The sequence below is a fragment of the Falco biarmicus genome, chromosome 2 (genome assembly GCF_023638135.1).
Source record: "Falco biarmicus isolate bFalBia1 chromosome 2, bFalBia1.pri, whole genome shotgun sequence".
In the NCBI taxonomy this organism is placed as follows: Eukaryota; Metazoa; Chordata; class Aves; order Falconiformes; family Falconidae; genus Falco; species Falco biarmicus.
In genome coordinates this window covers 47,245,701-47,264,489 of record NC_079289.1, presented here as the reverse complement: position 1 = coordinate 47,264,489, position 18,789 = coordinate 47,245,701, and the positions used below count along the sequence as shown (strand labels likewise).

Sequence of the window (18,789 nt, the reverse complement as noted above, 5' to 3'; positions counted from 1 at the left end):
ACTTAGGTTAAAGAAAACCCAAAACCAGCAGGCTCTGAAACTATTTCAGTATTGTTGTCTTAAAGTGCAGTGTTCAGATTTCAAAATAAAGTTGGGTTTTATCCAAAGAACTAAGAGCTGTCCTTTTTTTAGTACTTTATCTGTTAAGCGGTTAAAATCATTAGAGGCCAATGGTCAGCATCTAAATCTAAGGGTGTTTTCAGTATTTGTATGTAACCCTTGGTACAAGGAACAATGCAATCACAGTACCAATATGACTAATGATAGGATCTGGCATGTTAATCCCATTAGAAATAACCTTTAGTTTTTTATCATGTTAAAAGTATTTCATTATTAGCATTGTGCCACTACTTTGGTTTTATTTCTGAAAAGGAAGACTACCACACTTCCGAAAACATTTGTATTTTAAATTCAAACAAAAACTTTCTGCAATTGACACCTGCAAATAGCAGATTTAAAAAAAAAGAAGGTTAAGTGTATTTAAAAGGGCCTGTGTAAATGATCCTATGCCAGCTAGCATGTCATGGACTTCTTGCAAAAAATATAAAGCATAATCTTTGATTCCAAATTAATCTTTGTCTTATCCAATCTATTTATAGATGTATGGTAACTGTAAAATCAAGTATCTAAAATTCACTTTATCAGCTGCTTTAATATTATTTTCTTGTATTGTTTCTCAAAAGTCCATGGTTTTATCAGTTAAATGTGTTTTTTCTAAATTCCTAACATTTGAAATTACACAGGAAACAGTAAAATAATCATAAAGTATATTTGAACTGTATTTTGTTTTGTTTTTTTAGAATGTGACTAAATTATCTGTGAAGGATAGACTGGGTTTTGTGTCAAAGCCAGTTACTCCAACAACTGAAAAGGTAAGAGAATGTCTCATATTCTCTTTCTCTCACATTTAATTTTGATAGAATTAATAATATTATAAACCCCCTTGTGTCAATATTTTGTTTCAGAACTACAAATAGTTACTTGTTAAAGGTTAGTTTTATCAAGTATAATATATTGAAACTTAGCTTAGCAGATGGCTAAATTATTATAAGAATACAACCACATAAGACAGAAGCTGCTATTCTGTGTTTTTCATTTTAATGTAATAGGATCCATTTATTCAGTCATGAAAATAACTAGTTATGTTCCAGGATCCTGAGTTGTTAGAAGAATGCAGAAATAAGTCTTAAAAATAAATGAGTTTTGACACTACATGTGAATCTATGAAAAGTCTTCCTATAAAAACTTTTTTGGGCTTTTATGTCCCTTAAAGAGGTGATGCTGTAAATGTTTACTCTCTTACCTGGTCTGAAATCTGCAGTACTTGTGGAAAGATAAAAGTGGAAATCAATCAGTGTAGGAAGGACAAAGAGAGATGAGGTGGGAAAGGTGTGTCTGAATTGTAGTTGTGAGTTATGTATTTTGCTCAGTGGTTGCAATTTTCATGGAGTTGTTGATGTGCTTACTTTAGTAGCAGAGTTCATGAATCCACATCTATTTAGCACCTTAGAGGACAGGCTTCCTCAGTGTTTATAACATTCATTTGAGAATACTTTTGGCAGAAAGGCAACAAGTTTTACCTGGTAACAAGATTCCTCTGCCTAGGTACATATCTCTTCTGTTGGAAAATTTACGTGACCTGAAATGAATGAAGCATTCACTGCATTTCCCCCCTGCCCCCTTACAGTATGGTAGTTAATGCATTTAGTGGAATCAGACAAGTAAAATTCACTCTAAAGATACTATGGTGTACTTGGCATACAAAGGTAACAATACTTCATGTGGAGTTGTAATTGTAGAGGATGTCTCCAACTCATTTCAAGCCAAGCAGTCCACCTAAATGCATTGATCTTGGCTTCTTGCTTGCATTTTGTTGTTCAGTTGATCAGTTGCATTCGTGTTGCCCTAAATTAGTTGCAGATAAATTTCTTAATGTGTATTCCTGAACTATGTTTTACATAAATACTGTATACTTTAGAAATAGGAAGTCTGGTTCAGCTTGAGTGGAAATACTTTTTTTTCTTTTTGCATTCCGTAAGAGTTGAGTTATCCTGAAGCACTTTTCTACAAAGAGTGAATTCATGCTAAAATAGTTTTCCGCTTTGTTGTATTATAGTAGTGTTTGATTTTAATGGGCTGCTCGGGCTGATCAACAGGCTGGCTGTGAAGCAGCCGTTTCCTTTGGCAATTTTAGCAAGACTCTGAAACTTGGTTTGACCTGTTTTTACCTACTGCAGTCCCTTTACAAGGAAATACCTTGCTTAGTTTGCAAGTGATAATGCTCTATAACCATTAGACATTAAATGACTGACAGCTGTCAAAACCATTGAAGTCATGTCCTAGATTTTTGTTTGCTTCTGAGTGCAGGATTTGACAGAAACTTTACAGTAAGAGAGTATGTAGCTATGCTTCCCAAAGAGCAGGAGGAAAAGTAGATGAAACAGTCATTGTGAGGCTTTTTAAGATCTGTATAGGGATTTGCAATTTATGAAATTGTGAAGATATTCACACTGGTCCTTCTCTTGAATAGTACTAAGAGGTTTAGAAGACATCAGTGTGTTGCTTCTTGCTCTTCTGTATTAGTCGATGCAGATACATCTGCTTTGGCACCTGTCCTTATATTAAGAGATGAGGAAGCATGGTTCACTCTGCCTTGAAGACAGTTCAGGGCAGAAGGAGTGTATCAATATTTCTGTCTTTACGTGATCCTCGGTTTGTGATGTAGCCTGTCCTAAAGCTACTTTGTAATAGGAACTATATGATTGGGATGTGCATATATTAATGTGCTTTAAGGAAACTTTTAAAAACTTATTAATCTCCTTTATAATGGCCTGCTTAGAGCATTTTAATATACCCCATAACATGCTTTGCTTTTTTTTGTTTTCCTCTCCTCTCTGCACTGCCTACTCTAGAAAATACTTTACTATGGGAAGAAATAGTGTAAATAGCACAGCAAAGTGAAAAGCTTTTATATGAAGCGTTCCTGTTGTAAATTATTCTGATCTCTGGTTTTTTTCCTTCTTTCTAATGTTTCTTGGCTGTCTCTTTATTCTTCTGTTGGTGGGCACTGTATCTTATTTTATGGAGTGCATGGTGACCAATAGACTCTGCATGCATCTTTTAATTTTCCACATATATATATATAAAGTATTTTTAAACTCCTGAAAATTATACCAATGGCATAATTGCTGTGATTTGCTAACAAGGTAGACAAGATCATGCTTCTATTATCTCCAGCACTTAGCCATGGATTTTTCAACATTAACATGGCCAAAAAGTCCTTTAAAGAATGTGATAAGAAAACAGAGTAGTCCCAATCCTCAGGTATTATGGAGATGTACACAGTATACTTTAGAGAGATTGTGAAGCAGGCGACTGTGTTTTCAGTAAGTCATGGAGAAATTTCATACCTCATTACAAATGTAGGAAAGAGAACAGAGAGACATAGGAGTCTCTTCCTTTGCTGTATGATGTTGAAGACTTCCCTGTACTTGAGTTGCTGCTTGTTGATTGTGCAAGCTCTGCTTTGCACAAATGGCATATGAAAACTGTTGTATCTATTTTGGACCTTAATCTCTAAAATCATGTTGAATTTTTGCTCGGAAAATTCATGCCGTCATGAAAAATCAGATTTTAAACTTCAAAATAAAAAAAGAAAAACTTTGGTTACTCTTGGTAAAATCTTAGTCTTATGTTTCCTTAACATACTCAAATACATCAAATTTTATATATTTGAAACTTGGAAGTACGTGTGAAATCTCTATGGAATTCCATAGGGAAATACGGAATAATCTGGTGTTTATAATTCTTATATATCTGATGTGGTGCTGCCTCTTCAAAAATGGTTTCACTTCAGCAACTCCAAATATAATTGTTACACCAAATTTTTATATTTCATATCATCAAAACAGACAAAAGAAAAGACATATATTTTTAAGCACTTGTGTTTTTTTTTTAAAAAAACCTGAAATTCACTGGCAAAAAAATAAAATGATTTCCTCCTATAGGTTTTATCCACTTCTACTGGCTTGACAAAAACTGTGTACAACCCTGCTGCTTTGAAGGCAGCACAGAAATCTTTGCCTGTTGTTTCCACTTCCGTGCTAGACTCTAATGAAGCACAGAAGAAAAAACAGGTAAATTAAATATGCTTCTTTATAAAATAGACCTAGATCGGGAACTTGTGACCACTAGAGATAGTGCACTATGTATATTCATCTCCAGAGCATAGATGAAACTAGCTATAAGATTAAATTCACCATAATTTCTCTTCAAAGGACAAGAAAATTCAGCATTGTTTTATTATTTTTTCAGTGTATATTCAGGCAGTGTGAGCAGGTTTAAAACACTCTGGAAGTTAAAAATGTGAAACACTTCTTCCTGGAAGCAGAACCTCTGTGTTGAGGTAGTAATGGTTTATTGTGAGCGAGAAGGGAGTATAGTATAGTCACTATTCATCTCTCTTAAGCTTTTATGGAACTGGCATTTATTATCATCAGTAATATCAGTGTATTTTATACTTGTGACCAAAATTGTTTCTTTACTTGAGAGAACTGAGAACTGTATGACTATGCGTTTTATTGTTTTCAAACTATAGTTGTCCTGCATATAGCATTAGGTTATCTATCTCTCTCTCTTTTTTAATGTTAGAGAGGAAATACAACAAAAATGCATTTGGCCTTGAATAGGTTGCTCAATTGTAGTTTAGCTTGCTTAGAATTTTCAGAAGAGCCCAGTAAAGCTCCTTTTCCAGTTTTATTCTTATCCTTAAGAAAGCTAAATAATAGAACAGTGTTTATCTTTCTGGTTTCAAACCACAGATTAAGAGGTCAATACTAAGTTAGGTTCAAACCTAAGTATTGAAAGTTGTGTAACCATTAAAGTAGGATTTTTAGCCAATTTGGTAAACTTCTGTAACTGATGTCTAATATAATTTGAAATAACAGTTTGTAGCTGCATGTCAGTTGTGGCATTGGTCCAGACTTCAAAGAAATCACTTCCAATCTTGGAATTTCATTTCATATTTGTCCCCTAAAACATGTTTTTCAGAAATAGAGCCTTTACCTTTCAAGTTAAGATGCTAAATGCCTGTGAAATGGCAAAAAGCTTGTAATAAAATTGACTCATCATAAACAGCTGTAGGTTTGGGTTTTTTTGAGAGAAGGACACTGAAGATGTGTGAAGGGATTGGCTCTTTTTTTCATGTGCTGTTGTGCTCCTTCCTGTCTTCAGAGATTTTTATTACTATATACTAGTACTTGTGGAAAAACATGATTTTGTGGGACTCACTCCCTTCTTTCTTCCTGTCTCCCTAGTTTTGCTTAGCATTCACCCTTTTGTCTTATCTTCCCTTTCCCTTCAGAAAAATGCACACTGTATTGCAAAACTAACATTTCATGCAGTAGAATTTCAGTATTTCAGAAGACACAGAAAAACCTTATTACTATTTCTTTTTTATGGCTGTTGTACATTTACACTCTTTATATAAGATAATTCACTTGCAGTCTGATCCCAGTTGTTTGGTGATCTAGAGCTGCAAAATCATCTTCTACCTCTCAGCTTTTATCCCATTAAATAGCTTGATATCAAAGCTCCTTAATTGTTTTCTGCAAGTGTCCCAGTGTTCAAGACTTACACATTCTGTATCTGAGAGCAAGAACCAATTGCTTTCTCTCAAGCAGCATGAGTAGGAGCAAAGCACAGCAGCTGTGGCATTTCCTCCTGCTTCTCCTTCTGAGTTCAATATGTCAGATTTTATCAGTTTCAATTCATTTTGATTTTCCCATTGCAATGTCAAGATTCTCTTTTTAGCAGATTGAGCAATGGTACTTCTCACAAGTTATAGCAGTCAGACACAAGAGAGATGTGTTTCTTTGTGTAATGCTTTAATTTTAGAAAACAATATGTATTCTTTTTGCTTTAACTGTACTGGAGAATATGTTTTAATTGAGGGACTTAATTTAGACTGAATTCAATATACTGTCCTTGCACATTTAAACTCTTATGTGTTGTACCTCTTGCAGTACTGTATTATATTGCTTTCAGTGGAGTTGTGTAAGGGGTTACTGTGTACGTAAGTAGTAATGACGTCTTCCCAGCACAGATCTAACTAAGAGTAGTCATTAGATCCTTTACTAATTTGGAGGTGCATTGCTTTCCAAAACATAATCTGAAATACTGCCTGTTAGTACCTTCAGTTTCTGTTACTGATTTTTTCCTTGTTATTGTTAAGTTGCTACTGTATAGTTGTCAACTATAATTTAGTATTCTTCTGTCATTTTTTTCAAAATCTAGAAACTTTCTGTCATTTTTTTTATGCTTCTAGGAAGCATTACGACTTCAACAAGATGTAAGAAAAAAGAAGCAAGAAATCTTAGAGAAGCACATTGAAACACAAAAGGTAAAACATTAGCATTAAAGAAAGCAATTCAGTTGTAAAATCCCATTTCACTTTAAGACATTTTAGTATTTGTAAGTATGAGCTACAAAACTGGCCTGTAAAATAAGTATTCTCTTAGAATGGTATTATCACATTATTTTAAGTTTAGAGTTTTAATCTAACTTGTCTTTGTCAGTTCACTTAAAACTACAAGCTTATGCAATTTTAAGTGCAGTTGTAGTTGAAATTGCCTAATTTGGGTGCAACACGCATGTTTTTTGGGAGAAGTGAAAGCTTGAGAGTTCTACTTGACAAGAGCCGGGGAGATTGATATAGAAAATGTATGTACTGAGGCTTTGGAGGAGAAAAAGGCCAAAACGTCATTTAAGTTGAATAAAAGTTTTGTAATTATTTGAGTATCTTTAGCAAATCTGTCCAAATGAAATGGAGATATCAGATGCATTAGCAAATCAATTAGAGATTCAGACAAAGGTTTTATTGTAATGTAAACTAATAAAAGCTCCGTATGTTGAGTTTGAAGTTCACAACAAAAGAAATGCAATATTCTGTTTTTCCCTTAGTTGTAATGTCTACTGGAAAACAGATCTGTAATAGTAGTTGCTAAACAAAAATTGTTTTTTTACATTGAACAGATGCTGATTTCAAAGCTGGAGAAGAATAAAGCTATGAAGTCAGAAGACAAAGCAGAAATCATGAAAACACTGGAAATTTTGACAAATAGCATTACCAAGTTAAAGGATGAATTAAAAGGTGTATCACCAGGAGGAGGGGTTCCTTTAAAAAGCCTGAAAACTAAGACTCAGGTACTCAAGTTTTGGTCAGCTTTTTAATAAGATGAATTCACATGCTTATGTCAGCAGAATAAAAATACATAGCCACATCAGCAGTATTTAGAACCGTAGTGGTTTAATTTTGAAGTTGTCTTTGAAGTGAGGTTGGTTTTGCCTTCTTTTTAAAGGAACATATTTAATTGTAAAAAAATGCTTTTGTCTGAAAGGTTTACCCATTGTTACACGGATATTGCATCATCTGGAAAATCAAAAAGCAAAACAAAAATCATAGGATTTTTATGTATAGTCTATTGCTTGCTTAAATTTTTAATAGAAATCATGAAAATAGCATTTCTCATGCAAATGGATTGTCATTATGCAACGCAGATATCTTCTGGTCAGGTTTAATACACAAAATGCTTCATGAAATTAGTTTACTACTGTACTGATACATAATTTTCTGGGGCTTTTTATGTCACTGAAATTTTTCAATATTTTAATTTTATAGATTGAAGATTGTACTGGTCACTTTTCCTTTGATCTAGCTTCCCATGTTTGGGTTGTACTTGTGAGAGGTGTTTCTCTGTTACCATTCTTGTTAGTATCAAGCTGTAACCAGTTTGCCAACTGCTTAAAGATGTAATTTATATTACCTTTTCAAAATGCAGTATTTTGGTTTTTTATATAAAGTATTTGTTCCTAAACAGGTCACACGGTGATTAAAAATTAGGTGAGACATTGAGAAATAATGTTTTAAGAAATTAATAAGTGTTCTAGATATGACAAGCTTTTCTTGCTTTATAAAGTGAGGCAGTACATAATAATAGAAGAGCAGATTTTTGTACTGTGGATTTTCCAGACAAAAAGTCTTGATCTTTTCTGGCTGTTTTCATTCAGTTTTTAAATCTTCAGAATGCGTAGTCTTCTCTTCTAATGTTTGGGATTCTGTTTTAAAAAGATGGTGTAATGTTGCAACCTAGGTTTAATCTAAATGGATCAATAGTTTTCAGTTTGAAGCAGCATTTCTACTGCTTTATTTTACACAGGAATACAGGATTTAAAAGTAACTGCAGTGTAAATTACAGTGATGTACAATGTTGAAAAGGAATATCAAGAAAAAATACTGGAATGATGTGTATGTACTCACTGTAGCTTCTTACATCATTACAACAGTCTGGAAAAAGTTGAAGCAGTGTATTTTCATCCTGAAAATGGGCATAGACTATAATTTCTGGAAGTTAGTTCATACCTGTTAAAACAACTTCAGTTGCAGTGGAATATTCTACTGTGTTTTAGAGGGACTAAGGGTAATAATCCCAGAATTCAGGTTTTTAATCTTTTTGGAGATAAGAGATTATTTTTGATGTGATCATGTTTTTGAGAGAGAGTGGACATTCTCTGGTGAAAAAATTGTTAGAGGTCTGAAGGAAGATACTTCTGTAGGGTGAATTTGAACCATAGAAGTCCTAGAAATTGGACTAATATTTTTAAAGCTGCATTTGTTTGTTAAAGCCTTGTGTTTTTGACAGTCTTCTGCTGATGGTGTACAGTGCTTCATAAATTTGAACAGGAAAAAATAGTTTATATCAGTTTGATCCAAGAGTAACAGTGGGTTGTGGTTTTTGTCACATGCAAGGAAATTAATCCAGACCTATAGAAATGAGGAAGCAAGTTGCATTATGAAAACTTGGTAAATTCTTGACTAGAAAACGTCAGTGCAGCATTTTAACCCATGACAACTTATCCTGAGAGCAGTCCAGTAAATTCTTGGAGCGGACAAGAAAATAGTCCAGTAACACAAAATTGCTCAAAATTTTTGAGATTGGAAGGGGTCTCTGGGCATTGTTTTATTCCATCACCAGGCACCAGTAAGAAGAGTCTCTATATCTTCTTTACTCATCCATATTGAGTATTTATATACATGGATAAGATCTACCCCCAGCCACCTTCCTGAAGTTTAAACAGTCCCAGCTCTGTCAGTCTCTGCTTGTATAGTAGATGCTTCAGTCCCTTAATCATCTTTGTGGCCTTTTGCTGGACTCTGCAGTGTATGTCTTGTGCTGGAAAGCCCTGAACTGGACACAGCACTCTGTATGTGGTGTCAGTACTACAGAGTAGAGGAAAAGGATCATCTCCCTAGACCCTGATGGTGGTGCTCTTCCTAATGCAGTCCAGGAGGCTGTCAGCCACCTTTGCCAGAGGGACACATTGCTGGCTCATATTCAGCTTTTTTTCTGCTACCAGGACCCGTCAGGTCCTCTTCATCTGGACAGCCCCCAACCTGTCCTGGTGGCTTGGGGTTATTCCTTCCCAGATGCAGGACTTGTCATTTTCCATTGTTGAAATGCAGAAGGTTCCCCTTGCCCCATTTCTCCAGCATATCAAGAGCCTTCTGAATGGAAACACAACCAGCTGGTGTACCAGCCACTCCTCCAAATTTTGTATTGTCTGCAAACTTGCTGAGGGCACACTTTGTCTTACCATCCAGGTCACTAACGAAGGTGTTAAACAGCAGTAACTGCTGAGCTACACCACTAGTGACGGATCTCCAGCTGGACTTCCTGCCACCGATCAGAAGCCTTTGAACCCAGAAGTTCAGCCATTTCTCGGTTTATTTCACTGTCTACCTATCTAGTCAGCGCTTCACCCTTCTGGCTGTGAGGGTGTTGTGGGCAACAGTATCAGCAACCTTGCTGAGGTCAAGATGAACAACTTCCACTACTCTGCTCTTGTCCGCCAAGCCAGTCATCTCATTTTAGACAGTTGTTAAGGTCAAGCATGATTTCTCCTTCCCTGTCCCCAATCACCTGGTTCTTAATATGCTTGTAAATGGTTTCCAAGGTCATTTACTCCTTCCTCCTCCCAGGGATTGTAGTGAGACTGATCAGCATGCAGTTCCCCAGATCTCCTTGCCCTTCTTGAGGATCAGAGTGATACTTGCTTTTCTCAGTCCCAAGGAACCTCCCCAGATGCCATGAGCTTTGCAGTGACTTCAGCAAGCTCCTTTAGTATTTAAGGGTTCCATCCTGTTGGGTCCCAGGTTTTTGTGTATGTCCAGTTTGTTTAAATGTTTCCAAACTTGATTCTCTTCCAACAAGAGTAAGTCTTCTTGCTTTTCCACTAGTCTCAGGATCTAGAATTGCTGAAGGGTGAGTCTTTCCAGTAAAGTCTGAGGAGTGGGAGTTACAGAGTACCTCAGCTGTTCCCATGCCCTCTATTGCCAGGTCCCCTTTCACATTCAGCTGTCAGCCCACATTTTTCACAGCATAGTGTTCCTCTTGCTGCTGACACATGTGCTGAAGCCCTTCCTGTTTCTTGCCCCCTTTGCCAGATTCAACTCTAGGTGGGCTTCGGCTTTCCAAACTGGTGCCTGCATGCTCAGTTAGTTTACATTCCTTCTGTAATCTGACCCTACTGCCACCTCCTATACATCTTAGTTTTGGATTTAAGTTTTGTTAGGATCTCCTCGCTCATCCAGGCAGGCATCCTGCCACCTTTGCTTTATTTCCTACGTGCTCTGGAACTTGGAGGATGTGATTCTTGAAAATGATCCTGTCTTTCCAGCAGATATCCAGGCTCAAGGTTGTCAAACAGGAGGGTTCTTCCAGTTGTCTGAAGAAAGCCTCATCTATTTCTTTTACCTCATCAGTGTGTAGTACACACCCGCTGCAACGTCACCTGCATAGGTCTGCCATCTTAATCCTGATTCATAAACTTTGGTCTGGTTCGTTATCTGTCCCCAGACAGAGCTCTCTGCATTCATACTACGCTCTCACTTAAAGGGCAACTCCTGTTCCTTGCCACCCTGGCTTGTCCTTCTTTAAGAGACTGTATCCATCCTCTGCACCGCCCCAGTTGTGTGAGTTTTTCTGTGATACTTCTGTAGTCCCAGTGAGATTGTAGCCCTGTAACTGCACACAGATCTGATCTTCCTCATTCTTCACTTGTTGGATGTATTAGTGTGTACAGGCTGTTCCCAGAGGCACTGATTTCCCTGAAAGAATTGAGATCTTCACCCATGATGCTGTTCTGTAGGCCCTCCCTCATGTATGTGGATTGGTATGTGTGTGCTTGAGGTGGTCCCCCTTCAGCTTGGTTTTGTTGATGTTGAGGTCTCTTCTGCCCATGTCACCCTCTGCTTGGCAACCTGGTCCGCTGCTTCCTTGTGTGATTGTTGTTTTTACTTAGTAAAGCAAGGTGATATGCTAATTTGAATTACCGTTTTAATGAAGTTCTTCAACTGGTTTTTCATTGCCTTAGTAATCTGGAAAGTGAAGAAACATTCTAAGCAAACCCATTTTCTAACAAACAAATAATCTGAACTGTAGAAAAGCTGATGTTATTGATAGCTTTCCTCTCAGGGAGATTGTGCTTTATCTGTGAGCGTTGTTTTGTTAACATCTGAAAGAGAGAAAATCAGTCCCATCTGACCTTTGTGAAAGTGGGGAATTAATGGAGTCTTCTGTTAAAATTTACAATTTTGACAATTTTCTGAAAGGCTTTGCTCCAGGTTCTCTTGCATTTTCTTAGCGTTTAAAACCTGGACAGCTCAGAAGACCTTGCAAACTTGAGGCCCATGTAACTGTGCCATTATCTTTACCTATTTTTGTCATCTTCCAGTTCATGCAGTTTACAAAATACTCTTGCCTCCTGAGTGTAGGAACCCTTGCTGCCTCTTGCTGTATCTTGAAGGAGGTATTTTCTTTTTGAAACCCGGCACAACTCTATAAAAGAGAAATTTTCATTAAAAGCACTAGAAATAAACCTCAAAAGTCTTTACGCCACCAGTGTCACAGGCTGCTTTCTGAGTTCCAACTGGTGGTTATTATTGAACTTCAGAAGTGGATGTTTTGCCTTGTCATTGCAACACAGTGGGATCTGAGAGAAACACTTTCCAATTTTGAAAACTTTGAAAACCATTATACAGGAGATAATGGATTTTTTTCTGTGGTCGCTGTAGGTAAGCGGAAAATGGGGCTGAAAGGGGTTCAGGGTGAGGTTGCCAGTTGAATAATCCAGTTTTTTTCTTTTAAAGCTTTCAGGAAAAAACAAAGAAACAAAAAAACCCCTTTCTTTGTCATTCAGTGATGATACTTGGTTTCCAACTGTCACAACTGCAAAATCTTTGTCTTTTGACAGCCAGCCTTTGAATACATGCGGTGGTTTTGAATCAGTGGGTGTAAATGCAAAACTGTTTCACAATCATCTGTAATTTTATTCTTCATTTGTGATGTTACTGGAACATTGGGCTGCTGTTTTTCCCATTAAAAAAAAAAAAAAGGAAAATAAAAAAAGAAAGCTTTTAGTTTGGAACAGAACTTCAAATAAAATTTTCATGCTCGCATAAAGTCTTTCCTGCACCTGTACATGCACCTCAGTGGTTGCAATGAACATGTCTCAGTTTTGGTTCAGAGACACGTTTCAGTTTCATATATATTTTTGAACTGGCCAAAAATTTTTTTTAATGTACTGTGTGCTGGAAGACGACTCTGGGTGCATCAGTGACCAACCTTTTGTTAGCAGAGTCTTGTCACTGTGCTTTTTCTACTGTGGTCTGAACAGAACTTGGATAAACTTGGATGCTTTTACTTGATACTGATTAGAGAATGTGTATTCATTCGTAACTGCACTGCTTTTTTTTTGTGTGTGTCCGTTTTAATCTCATCATCACTACCATATGCTTTTGCGTTTTCTATTTTGTGTATCTGTAGTTCAGAAAAAGTTCCATTGGCCTTGGCTTTGTAGTCTAAAAGGTTTGACATCACCAAACTCAGATCATACTACTACACATTGAAGTTTTGTCTTGCCAAGAAGACTCCTAAACTTGTACTTGGTTTGGTTTTGAAGGTAAAAGCCTAGCACAGGAAGCAGTATACCTGCAAAGTTATATCTGTGATCTGAATTCATAAACCACAACATGGTTAAGTTTAAAATTCTGCTACAGCTTCTAGGTTTCAAATTTGCTTTCCTTAGAGTTTCTAGGAATCTGTTTTCCAGATAGAGGTGCTGTGTCAGACTTTTACCTTACCTGGAGGCCAGCGCTGGCCAAAATAGCCTGCTGATGGGAGTAAAGCAATAGATTCTTGGGTTTTATCAGAAAAATGTTTCCTTGGTAGAGAACATGAACTGTGGAACTAATAATTTACCGTAACAATTTCTTAGATGCAGAAAGAGTTACTAGATACTGAACTGGATTTATACAAGAAGATGCAAGCTGGGGAGGAAGTTACTGAATTAAGACGAAAATATACAGAGCTACAGCTGGAAGTATGTTTGTCTCTTCTTTTGTAGCAATTAACTTTTAATCAGAAATTGTCATATATGTTTATTAGCTTGTGTACTATATCAAACTTTGGAATTTTCCAGAGTGCGATATTAAGTTGCATGTAGATGGACACATTAAAAAAATCAGTTGCTGAATTCCACTGAAGTAGAGAAATAGTATTGTCTTTAATTTTGATTGCCAGTCTATTTAAATTCTGTAACTGTGATTTTTTTATAGATTTGTGGTAGTCGTACTTCCTTGAGAGTGTGGAGTGCTTTTAAATTGTTACCTGTAGGTGGTGTTGTGTTTGATACAGAAGGGGTAAAATACACTTCTTGATCTTTTATTCTTAAGTGTTAGCATCCTCCTGAGATTAACCAAAAAGGCTGAAGTGCCAAAAGTAATATTATTACAGCATTGGTTTGAAGATAAGGAAGACTTATCAAAACCAAATACAGTGTTCCAAGTAGTATTCAATGTATAGAAACATGCTTTTTCTTAAAGTACTTGTGCGTAAAGTAATTGAAAAGGCTGTGCAAGGTTCTTCATACTTCTGTCTTATTTTGAGAAACTGAATGCTGTGGGTGTCATTCTGTGTTACACTGCACTGTCTTGCCTATATGATTGTATAACATCTACTTAATCGTATGATAATCTTACCCCTTTTTACTGTTAAGCAGGCTGCTGTGTCGCTTAAAACCCTCTTGTCTTTAATGAAGTTTGGTCATGTCTTATGTATAACTACATATGAACACAGTGCACATACATATGGCTAAGTTGCATTAAAATATTACTTTAAAACTAAGTTGTTATGCAGCTTTGGTAATTGTGAAAATAGGTTTGTTAATAAGCCAAGCCAATTGAATAGAGATGATATAAAAGGTTATGTTAGCAATATATATTCTGATGTTGAGTAATATTTCCTAAGTGTACTGAAAGCTTATTTAGAAATTGTATGTTTTAGAAAATATGTGAATTGACTGATATGTAAAGTAGCAGTAGAAAAGTAAGTACTTGTTCAAGATAGTTACACTGTAGTTGAGTGTGCTAAACTTCTGCCATCTCATTGGGTCTGGAAAAAAAATGTTGCTCTTTCAGGAAGATATGTTTTGCTAGAAAAATGAATATTCTGAAGCCTTTAGCAAATACTGATCAAAGTAGATGCAGAAAAACAGGGTTATTAATAAAGCACACAAGTATGTTTCAAGAAACAGCATGAAATCTATCCCTTGTGTAATTTAAAGGAGAGATACAGATTTGTTTTTTCCCTTGGTGTTTGATTCTTCATTATTCTTAAAAATTCTTCACAAAAATTTTTATTTGCACATTGTCTTCGTGAGTTTAACTCTCACAATATTCATGTGTTGCTTCTGTGGCTCATAACCTGCTGTTCTGCTCTAGGTGACCCTGATTTTACTGTGAGAAAACCTGGACAGTATACAGCATAATCTTTAACTTTTAACCATTTACAAATGTTTTAAAAAAACAAATGCAAACCTGCAGGAATCTCATTACAAAAACTAAAAAGTGAACTATATGCTATTGTAAAATTTCATGAATAATTTCATGAATAAAGCCGTAACAGATTGATCTCTTCATGAGTGATATCATTGGCAGGTATTTAAGTAGCACTGTCACTGAGTTGTAAACACTGTAGGGTATGTTAAAAACATTGTTACGGTGATTTCATTTACCATTCATTTCCTACATCAGATCTATTTGGGTTTGAAAAGATCATTATTTTTTTTTCTTGTTCTAAATGCTGAAATTAAATCCTGGAAAGTGCTTTTTTAAAACATAAAATAACTTTGGCAAATTATTTTTTAAATGGCTGTCAGAGATACTGTCATAAGCCTTTTTTGACTTTTCTTGGAGAGTGCATGCCAGTTCTTTAGAAAGGATACACAGGTATTGTGGGAATGGAAATTAGTATGTAGAGCCAAATTTTTAGCAAATACTTTGTTATTGGTGGTGTTCATTAGAACCTCTGTTTCATACCTCACAATTCTGTGGCCAACCGGTGTTATGCTGTATTAATTCTGGTCAGAATAAAAAGTCCTGGATGGACTTTCAGAGACTAATTAAGAGACAAGTATGAAGAGACAAATTAAGTAGTTAATCACATCAAGAAAATTTGTCAGTGAAATTTCAAATGTTGTACTGCAATTTTTTTCTCCCCTGAGGAATTATCCTCCTAGATAAGGGCTCTTTTGATACCTGTTTTTAGTACCTGGTTCTCTTTTCCTATTTCCATCCTATTTTTGATTTGTTAATAATTAACAGTATTAGCTTTTTAGTGTTACTAACATGTTCACCTTTTATTATTTTAAGACCTGTAAGCTGCTCTTTCTGAGGCTTGTGTGGGATTGTGTTTTTAGGAGACATTGGAATATGTGTTTGTTAATTTTGTCTGAATACTTAGATTATGAATTTTAATACATCAATGTGTTATGTATAAACATCTTAGGCTGCCAAACGAGGGATTCTTTCTTCAGTTCGTGGTAGAGGGGTTCATGCAAGAGGTCGGGGTGCATCACGTAGCAGAGGTAGAGGAATACGAGGCCGGGGTAGAGGCAGAGGAGTTCCTGTGCATGCAGTTGTGGATCATCGACCTAGGGCATTAGAAATCTCTGCATTTACAGAAAGTGATAGAGAAGATCTTCTTCCTCATTTTGCGGTATGTGGCAATTTCACCTTTTCTGTTCTTTGGATGATGTTCTTCTATTGAATGACTTGTTTTCTATTGATTCAGTTAATCTGGAAATATTATTTAGGAATGAATCTTTAACATGATAACTGTTCATGGAAAAAGAGGATATATCCGAAAAAGGTAAAACAAAGCAGTTAACACTGTTTATTTGACTAGTTGAATAAACCAGCAAGACTAATTGTTTTGGTCTTAAAATGAAAGGAAATTCGGAATATAAAGTAATGACTTAAAAGTTTTTGTTTGTTGAGGATATATGTGAAATTGTTACAAATATTTATGTAATATATAGGCAAATACAATAAAGTGAGAAATCAAGATAAATTTATAAAAAACTTTACCCTCCACTAAAGGTTAGAATAAAAGGAAATTTGTTTATTTTGTGGAATGAATACTAAAAACATCTAGTGGCATAAATTGTGTGAATCTTTTTCTGTGTGTCCCCCCACCCCATTGTTTTTTTTCTTCAATATTGAATTGAAGTGATTCTCTGAAAGTAGAAGTCCAAAAGCCAGTAAGTCCAGTAAATTCTACTCCAGTCAGTGAACTTAATTCCTGTCTGGCAGCCATGCAAGCAGCTTTTCAAAAGAACAAGAGCCAACAAGGACCTGTGGCTCCTTTTTAAAATTAAAAATCTGACAACAAAAAACAACCGGAAAAAAACCCACAACAAAAATACCTCCACCATGATACTGGTTTTTTTAAGGTTTTGTGTTTTCAGGAGTGCTATAAATATATATATACACACATATATATGTATATGTTTTGTTCCCCTTAAATACACCACACCATACCTATATAGGGGAACAAAAAGGGAACCATCATACCAATAAGGGGAGCAAATGTACTTTCTGTAGAGATGTATGATGGACTGAACATTTGACCAATGACTTAACAAATTTTAGTTGTAAAACTAAGAACACAGAACTTCTAAATGAAACTGTACAATCCACTTGGTCAACCACTGAATGTTTCTGAGTCCAGTTTCAATGATGGAGTATAAGAAAAAACTTGGTTTTGATCTACAACGTTACATTGTGATGTAGCCTGCATTATGAACATTGCTAAAATAAATTTTGCTGGTCCCCTTTCATGTTTTTCATTTCATTATGTATCTCTTACTGCAAAGGATATAAAAATGAAGACAGAGAATCTGCCACTGTTAAGTTTGCTGTGTAGTGTCAGTTTGTTTCATAAACATAACTTAGTCTTGTTATTCTTTGGTTTTATTGCAGGTAGTATTAAACTTACTATCTTGAAGGAACAAAAATATTAACCGGAAACCTCCCTTAGTAGTGTCATTAAATAAGTTCTATTCACAGTGTTAGTAGTACAACACTGAGAAGAAATGTTATTTCATTTTACAGGTTGTGCATTTGCTGTTTTAAACTTGCTCCAAATGCCATTGAAGTGCACTGAGCTGTATTTCTGTTTCTGTGATATGATGTCACAACTCTCTGCACATCAGCAGTGCATTCCACCTGAGTACAAACGTTAGGCACTGCAGCTTACCCTGGTGGCAGCATGAAAGGTGGCAATACCATAGAGACCATTGCAGGAATGGATGGGTCAGGTTCTTAAGATGGTGTAATCCAGTTGATTTTGAAACTTTTTCTACAGTCCCTACATCTAACAAATATTTTTGTTGGAAGAGTTTCGTAATAGACTAATGGAATCATCTCAAGATCCCTTCTTTGATCAAAAGAGAAATATTGAAGCAGAACAACTTTGTTTCTGTCATAATTTTACTTCATACTTGGATTTTCTGATTGTAAACATACAGAGACTACAGCACTTTTTTGTTTTAGAAAAGCAAGTAAGAAGTAACAGTATTCATTGCAAAGACACATACGCTGATTGGCATTAAGGCTGTGAAAAGTATACTTCTAATGTTACATGACTTTTGAGAGCATTTGTTTTAAGACAGCATTTTTACAGGTGAACTGTTTCTCTAAGCTTTTTCTTAATTTATTAAAAGCAATATGGTGAAATTGAAGATTGCCAGATAGATGACTCTTCTCTCCATGCGGTGATTACTTTTAAAACAAGAGCAGAAGCTGAAGCTGTGAGTATAGTCTTTGTTGAAAATACTTTGCAACATTTAACTACTTTCTAGCTATATGATAATTCTATATTTGATTAAATGTAATATTACCAAGTATTTTAAAGCATTTTAAAGGAAATCTGACACAAAAGTTTAATTCTAGATAAAACAAATCTGGCAGTACTGAAATCCTTAGGAAATGAGGATGCTTCTAGCAAAAAGTACAGGATGTAAGAGAGAAATCAAGAGAAACACTTGGGAATTGTTGGCTGGGTGTCTTGTTTTATCTTTATTTAATTGCCAGTTTTTTTCACGTGAAGATTTGGTACCCTCACAGGCTTCCTGAAACTTCACTGACATCCTGCAGAGTGACCCTGTATATTTCATTTGGGATTAGTTGGATTTACCTTTGCCTGAAAACCTGTGATACTGTAAATGTGATTTGATGTGATGGGATTCTCTTTCCTGGGTTTGTTTTTTTTTTTTCTTCTCTGCTCCCCTTCCTTCTTTTTCCACATATTTTTTTAGGAATCTTTGTTATTATAGAGGTAACTTTTAGAAACTAAAATCCAGAGTTGACTTGTGTTGTAATTCAGCAGTCTT

The 18,789-nt window shown here is 35.7% G+C and overlaps 1 protein-coding gene across 8 annotated transcripts in view; it reads left to right on the top strand.

Annotated features, from left to right (window-relative positions):
- RBM26 (RNA binding motif protein 26) overlaps positions 1-18,789 on the top strand; it is a 74,557-nt gene that overhangs the window by 31,864 nt on the left and 23,904 nt on the right. For 7 of the 8 annotated variants that reach the window (XR_008820453.1, XR_008820451.1, XR_008820452.1 and 4 more), the window contains exons 14-20: positions 801-872; positions 4,008-4,136; positions 6,326-6,400; positions 7,033-7,203; positions 13,333-13,437; positions 15,903-16,112; positions 18,121-18,207. Coding sequence is in view for 5 of the 8 variants with exons in the window: in XM_056329874.1 (XP_056185849.1) it covers positions 801-872; positions 4,008-4,136; positions 6,326-6,400; positions 7,033-7,203; positions 13,333-13,437; positions 15,903-16,112; positions 18,121-18,207 (849 nt within the window). In the remaining 3 variants the exon portion in view is untranslated. The remainder of the gene's footprint in view (positions 1-800; positions 873-4,007; positions 4,137-6,325; positions 6,401-7,032; positions 7,204-13,332; positions 13,438-15,902; positions 16,113-18,120; positions 18,208-18,789) is intronic. The other variant, XM_056329876.1, reaches the window with a different exon arrangement.